General features: G+C 40.6%; 1 protein-coding gene across 1 annotated transcript in view; it reads right to left on the reverse strand.

Annotated features, from left to right (window-relative positions):
* Nucleotides 1-532: 532 nt before the first annotated feature.
* GALNT15 (polypeptide N-acetylgalactosaminyltransferase 15) overlaps nucleotides 533-11005 on the reverse strand; it is a 24714-nt gene continuing 14241 nt past the window's right edge. The window contains exons 5-11 of the mRNA XM_010007633.1: nucleotides 9427-9594; nucleotides 8715-8832; nucleotides 7758-7952; nucleotides 4023-4154; nucleotides 2826-2927; nucleotides 1840-1980; nucleotides 533-903 (exon numbers count right to left, since the gene is read on the reverse strand). Coding sequence (XP_010005935.1) covers nucleotides 757-903; nucleotides 1840-1980; nucleotides 2826-2927; nucleotides 4023-4154; nucleotides 7758-7952; nucleotides 8715-8832; nucleotides 9427-9594 — 1003 coding nt within the window. The 3' untranslated portion in view covers nucleotides 533-756. The remainder of the gene's footprint in view (nucleotides 904-1839; nucleotides 1981-2825; nucleotides 2928-4022; nucleotides 4155-7757; nucleotides 7953-8714; nucleotides 8833-9426; nucleotides 9595-11005) is intronic.

An 11005-nucleotide genomic window follows, 5' to 3' on the forward strand; every position in this document is an offset into this window, starting at 1 on the left:
TCCTGAAGAGTTGCTCTTAAATTTAATTAAAACAAACAAACAAAAGTTGTTAATATTTCAGATGCATTCTCCCACCCAAATTAGGCTGTGGATGAAGGATTTTAGGAAGGGTGTGCCAAACGCTGAGGACTGTTGGGATCCAAGTCCATTAGAGCAGTTAGTGCCTAATTAAGTGCTAATTTATGCTCTGTGCAATCTCGTAGAGGGTAGAAAGTTGGCTCAGGCTAGTTGGAAAAACAAGATTTAGCTGTAACACGTGAAAACATCTACTACTTTTATGAATACAAAACCTACTTTGTTTTATGAGTTGAGTGCGCTGTAAAACAGGGCTAAACTTTTATCCTGGTTTGGCTGGCTTCCTCTTACGGTTTCAAAGGTTTCACGAACATTCATTTTCCTGTATCCTCAGAAGTCACAGAATATGCTAAAGACAAGCTATCTGGCAGCCAATTTTCCATTTCCTTCAAAGGGCAAACTTAGCTGCCTTCTGCAACAGCAGAGTTGAGAATCCATTGATGCTCACAGTGTCTTTATTCCCTACTTCACAGAATAAACAAAAATTTTAGCTAAAGCTGAATAAGCCAGGAACTGGTGGCAACTATTTGAGTCAGGCTTTCAAAGGAGTGACCTTCCTAACTTCCCTGCATGCTACAGCAAACACAAACATCTTTCTTGTCCAAGCAGGAAATGTATCTTAAATCCTAAAGAGAAGTAATGTTAAATTTTGGAGTCTTGGCCTCCACTGAGACCTGTCAGTCATCTCTGATGTAGCTCACGGGAACGTTCAAATTGCCACACCTGGTTTGCATTGTTGTCACATCCACACAAAAACAAATTCTTCTCATCCTCGTTCTTTGCTGCCTCTATGCATTTGCCAGAAAGGACATGGACAATTGTTCCATTCTACAGGATGAGAGAAGAAGGGAAAGAAAGAACAAATTAAAAATAAGGTAATAAACAGTAGGTCATGTTTCTGAAAATTTTTACATACAATAGATCACCAGTAATGACATGTTAAAAAATTTTTAAGTACTGCTCTGAACATAATGACTAGGTTTAGCTTTGAGCCCGGGATATGATGAGTATTCATAATTCCTTTCAAAGTTGACAGGAGTGGTAGGTACAGAATGCAGTAAATCTCTTTTCTACCACTATTTGTTTCCCATGGGTACAGGTTGTCATCAGCATCAGCTACAGTACTATAGGCCACAAAATTTCAAAAAGACCAGTGCTTCCCTTAGGAATCAAAACAAGTTACAGCAGGAACTGTACCAGAGGGTTGCAGCATCCTTACAACTACAGTAACTGCTATTTTCCCAGGCTGTCCTGGAGCAGGATATTTTTCTGTCTTGTAGAGGAGTTCCTGCTCTGCTGGGACTGAATAACACAAAATTCCTCTAATTTAAAGTTTGTTCTTCTCTTACAATGGAGGAGGAATTTTAATGTTTTCCCCTACTCCCAGTGGCTCTCATTTGGGAGGGTTCAAAATTCCCAGATACTTCCTCTATCCAAAAGAAGTATGCAAGGATTTGACCTGCTTTTATTTTCACAACCACTGATTCTAATTCTATTCCTGTAAGGCCATTAAGACAAACAGTTAAAACAAGGAGATACGTATTTTGGTAGGGTTCCTGTAATATGCATTTTTAAAACAAATTTACTCCACACAGACAGTGCAAACAGGCAAGAGGCATCCTAAATTTCCCGAGTGGAAATGGTACAAGTGAAACTTGCTCTTCAAATACCTCATCCCTTCCCCCCACACGAATCCTGTCAGTCAGCCAGTGATCCCACAGTCACTGTCAGCTGCTTTCCCCTCACGACAGAGTCACTACTGACCTCCTGGACATCCCAGTGCTGGTGGCTGTTATCTGTCTCCTTGGTACAGTTCTGAGGGATAACCTTCCCGTGTCTGACATCAAAGCAAAACAGTGGAGCAGAACCAAGCCGGATTTCCTTCATGCTGTTATATTCAAAGTGCTGGAAAAGGGAGGGTTTGGTTGAACAATGAGGGAAGGACATCTCAATTAATTTTCAAATGTTAAATAAAAAAAAATAATTTCCTGTACATGTTTGTTAAGATGCAACCCAAACGTGAATGACAGAGACTCAACAGCCTTGACCCTGCCAAGCAGTCCCCCCATCAGCTAATTCTGGCATAACTATTTACCTAAGGAAAGGCTTTGTGGACTGTAATTATGTATAAAGTAAACCCATGCTATCATAACATTTTCTAGTTCAATAAATATTTGAACGGAGAGTTGTTTATTACAGTGGCCACACATATTGCAATTAGAAAAGTGCCTGCAGCTCAGTGTGAGCAGCAAAACTTGCTTGGGGCTTGTACTAAATACCTGCAGTCAGTCTGTACTGGTTTGGTTTCTCCTAATGCATGAACTTGCTAGTCTAATGCCAGCTTGAGAGTCTACATGAATTTCCCTCCTGTCTTTGACTGCAATTTAGGCACTAAACTACAGTTTTATGCACTAATGCGGAAACCCATTCCACTTATTCTGGAATTGTTATATAGTTTTAATGCCCAGACTTTCTGTGCTCCAAACACTACCAAATATGCTAGTAGACAGGCACTTAATGATGCCTGCTGGAGCAAAGTGTGGGTATCCGGCCTCAGGGACACATGGAACATTGCCATTTTTCAAATGACAGCTGCAGGAGAGTGGGCATCATTGCCTTTGCACATGCCTAATTTTGAATGTACCAGTATTTCTACCAGTGTCAACTCAGCCAATCACATGTGGAAGTGACTGCCTTCTGGGTAGTCCCTAGATCAGATGCAGTGCCTACAGAATTAAAGTGTACGGTACCTGGGTGAGACTGTCACTGCAATGGGACAGTTCAATAGAGCCTTCTGCAATAGCTGTTCCAGGTCTGTAATTTGCACAGAAGCCAACACCAGTATTGAAAAGCTGTAAGAAAAGGTTTCTACTGAAATGAAGCACAATCAGATAAAACAAAATATCCTTCAGCTAACTTTGTTGTGATTGTATCCCTCTGTAAGATATGGTTTTGCTCAAAATTCAGGCGATTTTTTTTTTTCAGACTAGATTTTGCATATTGATTTTGCAAACTTATCCGATACAAAAAACAATCTCACCAAAGGTCAGTGTTACTCAGTGAGGTTTTATGTAAGTTAGAGATACCCGCTTGTGGTTTTAACTATTATGATAGTTAAAGTAAGTCTTTTTTTTTTAACACTAAAATTACACTTCAGCTGGACACTGTACTCACAAGATAACCAAGATATATCAGAAGAGAAAAAAACCAAACATGACAATTCTTGTGATCCACACTCAGTTCTTACACTCTTTTCAAACAAACTTTGATAATCAAGAACAGACAAAATAGTAAAAGGACACAGGAAAATCTGTCTACAGATAGCAGAATGTGACTTAATTAGGAAAAATTGTTGCCTCGTTGGGGGAAAATCCCTTTCAGTAAGGCTGCCTGGAATAAACTAATATTTTAATGAATCATAATTATCAACTTATGTGTTTGAAAAAGTCCAACATTGTGAATATTGCCTTCTGTACACAATCAGCTAAGGAACTGCTGTCTCTACCACCTCTGCCCCTGGGGAAGTGCAGGACTGAAGAAACACTTTTTTTCTCTTAATGCACATTGGTGAGTCAGCACAGAGATATTTCAGCTGCTGTTGTGGCTGCCACCTGCATGAGGCAACACAATTACTTTCCTTTACTAATGGCACCTAAAGAACATAGGGTTAGGATTCTCTGAGCTGTGACACTGAACTAAGTCAGACAATCTGGCTTCAGCTCCTAGATAGCTTTCAATGTTTATGTGAGAATTTGGAGCAGCTGTTTGTCTTCTCTGACCTTTTCTTTCTCCTTCCACCCTTGTTTCATTGTCTGGACAATAAATGTTTCAAAGCGGAACAGCCACTTAATCTAATGCTCACTGAGTACTTAGTACATGGAAGCTATACTGGGGTCTTTGAACAATGCAAAACCACTGATCATTCTTTACAGTGTGTTTTCTCTCACCTTGCCAGAGAATCTTGGTGTGTCTTCAGGTTGGGAGAGTTCAGGGTACACATTTGATATGAACCACTGGAAATTTCTACAGCCCAGTCTTTTCTGTAGCTGAAGGCGCTCACTGCAGTCTGGCTTCTCTGCCTTCGTGGAGAAAGGATGGGGGCAACAGGGTTACTAATGTGTTTGTGTTAAGAGATGTTAGCAGTGAAAATTACTACAAAGGAATTAATTCTACCACCTCTTCTGTCCTGTGTGTTATAGATATTGAGATATGTTTCTCAAGAGTACAAAAAGGAGGACCAGCTATAGCCTTCCTCCAACTTTGTGCTTAAACAGCATTTAGTCTGGCACTATGACAGAAGTAAATGTTTCAGAAGTAGCACACACTGTGAAAATAACTACTTTCTCATAAATTATTATTATACTGCAAGATAAGTCAGTCTTTGTCATCTTAAATTAAAAGTCATGGCCAAGCTTGATACCTGTTGCACTGAAATCAGTGCAATTGTATTAGATTGTCAGTCAGTACAGAGTTTGCCCCGCTGGTTAAAATTCAATTTCCTTACCTTTAACAGCCCAAATTCCCCAGCTATTGTCAGTCCTCCATGACCAGAGGATGTAAATGATGACAGAATTTAGCCCAAAATATAGTCTACCATATTAATATCTGACAGTTCCTAAATCTACTAAGTGAATGTGTTTTGTGGCTTTCCTGTGATTTATTTGTTTTCTTGAACTATATACACACAATATCAACGCTCACCCTTCTTGGTAGTAACTCTGTTCTGAAAAAAGACAGGTGCCTTCAACCTCTGCTGCAGCTATAGGCATCTGCACTGCAAAGGCCTGACCAACTGTTTGGGGGTATGTAGCACTGAAGATGGCTAACAGGGCTCTGAAAACCTCAAAGCAGGTAAGTGTCTAATCCTTCAGCTTCAAAACCTCATAAACCACTTCTCTCAATCCCTCAGTGCCCAACTACTAAAAATATCACCACCCTCAAGTGTCTCTTTCTTCTTTCTTGTCTGCAGTATATCTCCCCCTTCACATTTCTACTTTTTAATAACACAGTTTTGGATTCCAGAAAAACTGGTCTGGATTCCTACATGAGAAATTAAAACTGGTAACGTAAGAAAAGAAGTTTGCAGAAGTAACTTTTCCTGCATCCATAAGAAAGAAAAATGGGGCTGTGTGACATGTCTAGAAAGCACTGACAAATGATGAGCCTTGGACATCAAGGGAGAGGTTTCAGTTTAAAGGCAGGGATCAGTCATGCCATGCAGCACTTCTTTGCCAACCCCTGTAAGTTGCAATATAGAATCATGGAACGGTTTGAAATATGGTAAAGAGAACCTCACATTGTAGTATCAGTCTTCAGCTTCAATAAGCAACAAAGTTCAGCAATTTAGCCCCACACAAACCTGTTCCCAAGAGATTTCCTTGGAAAAGAGAAACAGAGAAGTAAAACACTTTGGTTAGAATGAGATGTTTCTCAGGAGTTTCTGCTTTGTCTGAAGAAGAAAATGGCAGGAAATCTTATTTTGTCATACTAGTTACAATCCGTATCTGATGCTGAGTAAATAATGTAAAGAAAGTCATTATTCCTGCAAAGAAATCTGAAAGGAAATTGTGCTTGTAAAATAAGTGAAAAAAACCCCAAACAACACATGAGGAAAGGAGAAAAAGATACAGTGGCTGACACAGTAGAGAGCTGGGAAGTGCCTTATTACCCATATCAGTGCTCATGCCATGGGCACGCTGTGCAGGATGCAGACCATAAACCGGGAAGGCTTAAAAAGCAAGGGGGTCAGTAGTTATTTTCTGCAGCGGGCTGGATCGGCGGAAAAGGCTGGCGGGGGTCTTTGTGGTGCCAACAGGTGGCTCCTCTCGCCCTCCCCGAGCCAGAAACCCCCGCAGGGCCCTGTCATTGCTGGCTTGTGTCTTTTGAATAACATCTCGCTGCACTGACAGACTGAAAATATTGGCTGTGAAAGAAAGGAACAGGGAAAAGGGCCTTTTATGTGATGGTATGCTGAGCACAGAGATCACCAAATTGATCAGTTGAAGGAGAATCATATTTAGGAGTACTGAAAGGATTCTGGCTTGAATAAACTCTGAGGCAAAAGGTCATGGTGCTTTGAGCTAGTAAGCTGTATCATTGATGGCTGTAATTTTTAGTATTGAAAGGTGCTTCTGAGTTGGCAAGAAAGGCCTTCAGGAAATGATTAAATTGTTTAAAGATATAACTGCCCATCTTAAATGACTTGGCCTAGCATCCTTCTTGGGATTGCATGGCTGAACCCCTTGTGACTCAATGGGTGAAATTCTGGCCAGTGGAGATCAAACAACACAGGTTGTTTTCTAAAAAGTGAAAATAGGATTAAAAAAGGAACGTAATTGCCTCGGTCTCTAGGATTAGCAAAGCAGGCTGACTGGACAGGCAGATCCACTGGTTAAATGTAGGGAGGCCAGACTAGGTGACAGCAGAGAAGCCACTCAGACATACAACCCTTTTCATCTCCCCCCTGCAATGCAGCTCCTGCTAGATCTGGTTTTCTTAGACACATGTTCAGCACTGCAACTACTAAGGCACACAGGACTGAAATGCAGTAGCAAAAAGGAATGGGAAACTCTGCACAGCACCTACCATGCTTTGCCTAACTGTTTTCAATTAATCTTTTTCTTCTTAAAATCATGGCATTGTCAAATAAACAAAAAGACGAATGACACGTGTTCATCCACAACTGCTCATAGATTTGTCCATGGCCTTGTAAAAGAAGACAAGAAGGACCTTTTCTTGCACCAAGGAAAGGTATTGAAGCTGTAGCAATGTTAACAGCTTCACATTAACAACATTAACCACAGCTGTATGGCTCCCAGTAAACAAATATCTACTGGTTTTTAATACATGGATATACAGTCCCTTGGATGATCCTGATCTGCAATGGATTATATAGTGGTTTAAAAACAAGTGTGGCTGTTCTGCAGTTGTTGGATGGAGTGTAGCCTGCAGACAGTTCAAATGTGGCTGCATGCCAGGGCTACACCACACACCTGGCTGCAAGCCTGTCTTAGTGTACAGGCTGCTGGGAATCCAAACCCCTGGAGGCTGGACTACTGCCTGTGCGATGCTTCTAATGAGAAAGTAACTTGTAAACAGTGGTTATGTTGAGATGTGACTTTCTCAACTACTGACAGTTGCTTCTGGACATCTGTCAGTTCACAAAACAAAAATAACCTTCTTGTCACTAGACCACTCAGATGTATTCCCTTCCACTAGGAGAGACACCACAGTTTGCCATATGGCCATGAATATTATTGAATATCCTAATGAATCACATGAGGAAGACCTTCAGTAATGAAGAATTAATCCTCTAGAAGGGCCCTTTGAGCACACAATGCTACTAGCTTCCACTTCTGATGGACTGCAACCCTTCATGTAGTATCAGTGGAAAAAATAAATCACAGCTTGTTGGGCAAGCTGAAGAAAGAGTCATTTGGAGAAGGAGAGTTGATAATCTAAGAGATCTGATAACTTCAGCAAGTAATGCCTAGGCACAAATTTAATTTCTTCCTTCCTGATATGACAGCTCTCCCACTGGAAGACTTCATAAAAATACTTTCCCCAGCATCATGCACATTGAATGTTTGACTGCACAGACACCTCCACCCCTATTTCACCCCCTTCACCTACCTTAATACATACTCCTTCCCTCATAAATGAACCACTACGCATTTATTTACCTTGCTGATTAGGAAAGCCACTGTGTCGTGCTTGTAGAAGTTCTCTTTAAAAGAGCCCAGCCAGGTCTCTGCTATTCGGATTTTGTTCCTCACAATGGCCTCTTCATAGGAGAAAGCATGGGGAAAGTGATTTCTATAGACATGCCCAACTCGGGAGCATGGAATAATTTCTACTGAGCCACCACAGAGCCAGGTCTGAAACACAGGTGAAGGCACAAAAAGAAATTACCTTACTCAGATTACCTTTCTCTGAAAAGAAGTTCCTTAACTACAGACTCCACATCAGGAAATCCTAATCTGCACATTGCTGGAAAAGGCAAGAACATTATTATGTGCTTCTTCATATAGATCTTCTCAACAGATACAGAGACACAGAGAAGGTGCTGGGTGATGCAGACCTTTGATTTGACCCAGCATGGCTATTTAGATGCCTTTATGTTTTTCTGTGCAACAACAGTGCAGTGTAGTGAAGAGATCTGGGGGCACACCTTCTTTTGTCTCAGACATTAATACCTCTAATACACTTTGTGTCTGCAATTTTCACTGCTTTTTAATATCAGTTAATCTCTGTATTCAGCAAAAATCAATACAAATAATTTAATATTAAAAATGGGCATTAAAACTACAGGTTGGCAAAGAAATAAAGCTGCTCTCCCTTTGGTGCATGTTACATGCCAAAAAAGAGGAGGCTTCCAGAAGGTGCCAAAACCAGTGACTCTGTCCTCGGGCAGCTAGTGATAGCCAGTGAAACTTCCTTCTCCTGAAATAATTCTCCTAGCTCACACCAGCTACATGTTCTTATGTAGTCCTGACAGGTCACAGAATGTGGGGATGTGATATTCTCCATAACCCAAGACATTTTGCACTTAACTGCTTAAATTGCTATTTGGCCTTTCATTCAGGTTCCTTAAAAGCCCAATAGTTACCATAGCTTGATCTTTTAATTAAGGTTCTTACCCTTATAGACAGTTCCAGATTTTCTGCTCCCCACATGGTCATGTCAGAATCATAAGCTCCAGTGTTTTGGAAGTAATGTCGATCCATGGCCACCACTGCACCAGCTACCACAGGACTCCTGTGTAGAAAACAGTTTGGAAGTGAACTCCTCAAGTTTTGGATATGGAATTAGTTGAAGGGTGAAAATCCCCCCATTTCCATGGAGATAGTATTGCAAAATTATTGAATACTACTCCATATAAGCTTGAATGAACTGATTACCCAACCAAAAGAAAGAACAACTGGATTATTCTAAGATTTGCTTGGGGAAGGGAGCCAAGAGCTGAATTATCAAATAAGGCTCAGAACAGTGGAAACTGTTACTTACATGTACACCCAAACCAAAAGTCAAACAGATAATGATTGAAACGTCTCTTATGACTCTGCATAATCCATCTTCTTTTTTCCCTACACACCTCATCTGGCAGGTCACATACCAGTTGTCTCAATGTGTGGAAAATATTTGTCATGTTGTAAGTACAACTGCAATCTAGTTAGAATGATTACTAAAGGTCAAGCAAACTCAGTGTAAACCAAAAACCTATCCCTTCAAATAATGTTAATCAAGTATATGCAAGTAACCACATCTCTCTTCTGTTAGCTGGAAGGTGACCCAAATGGTATAGTTTTGCTGCTGAGCTGAGTGGAGGCATATTGGCTGAAGGACTGTTACCTGATAGGGCTGATGGGAGACTGTCGTACCTTCTCTTCATGCTCTGGCACTGGTTCCCAATGAAAATCTAGTTTCCAATCAAAAACACCTCGATGCAGGCCCACAGAGTGATAGTACTGAAAAGTCTTCCAGTCTATGACATCTATGACAGGGGAGACGACGCTGTTTCTGAAAAAGACAATATCATTTATAGAATCATAGGATACCAGGTTGGAAGGGACCTCAAGGATCATCTGGTCAAAAAACCTCCTTGGCAAAAGCGACAGTCTAGACAAGATGGCCCAGCATCTTGTACAGCTGAATCATAAAAATGTGCAACGTTGCAAATCCACAACTTCCCCTGGGAGATTATTCCAATGGCTGATTGTTTTAATTGTGAACATTTTTCCTCTGTTGTCTAATCAGAATCTCCCCAAGAGCAACTTGTGCCCATTACCCCTCATCTTCTCCATGTGTCTCCTTGTAAAAATGGAGTTTCCATCTTCTGTATAGCCACCAAGTACTGGAACATGGTGATGAGGTCTCCCCTAAGCCTTGTTTTCTCAAGTCTGAACCAAGTCGAAGCACAAATTAAGTTCATCACTCTGTTAGTAAACGGGTTCTCTAGTTTGACACTGTAAAGCACAAGCACTCCTCTAGATGTTGAGTGCCCTTGTTTTCCCTGCTGATAGAAGCTCAGGTGCTCAGTGCATTGGGATACTGAGCCTGCAGTGAGGAACCTAAAGATCAATAATTTATCAATAACCTGTAACTTGCATTGTCATTTAAAGCCATTCAGGAGTTTGCTATGAGTTAACCATCAGAATTCTTATAAAGATGTTTCATACAGAGCCCACAACCTCTGATGTTACAGGCTGTGCATGGATGCAAGATTTATAGCAAAGGGTTATTTTGGCCTCACACACTTCACCATCCTTTGATTTTCCTGTAGTATTTTTCACACACTTCATGAGTTTGTCACTTCAGGCCACTGAAGAGTGCACTCACCCTTATTTTCTTCTGCTGGTTATTTTGCAAAAACATATATCACTGAGTTCATAAGCCAGTTTCTGCTTGTATTTTATCACAGCTTAAAATGCTCTTGCAAATGCACTGTCACGGTGTGGAATCAACTTTTAAGAGCCAGAATAGAGCCATTGAACCATAAGCAGGAATCCTCCAATGCACTTCTAACATGAGGTAAATTTAGATTAGTCTGAGAAGAGGTATTAGACATTTCCCCATGGCAAACGTCTCATGGTATTTCACAGTGTGCTTGTACATCATCTTGGAATTAACTGGTAGTTCAGAAGAGCCATCAGTGTTCCTTATTTCCAGGTCAATGATGTATCACATTTGGAAATGTTCAGAGTATAAATACAATGGTACTGGGGACTGTAGGGAAAAAAATTATGAAGAACATCGTTATCCAATTCTTCTCTGTTATGCAAAACCAATAGTCCTTGGTTTAAGTGTAAGGGCTTGCCTACAGACAGATGGTTCTCTGGAGGAAAATCAGTAACATGTACTTGGGATTACAGTACACTGAAATAAAAGAATATTGTTCTAGAGTAAGAGTATCCGTATAGGAAATTATTCT

The sequence above is a fragment of the Chaetura pelagica genome, unplaced genomic scaffold, assembly GCF_000747805.2.
Source record: "Chaetura pelagica isolate M959 unplaced genomic scaffold, ChaPel_1.0 scaffold10, whole genome shotgun sequence".
NCBI lineage: Eukaryota > Metazoa > Chordata > Aves > Apodiformes > Apodidae > Chaetura > Chaetura pelagica.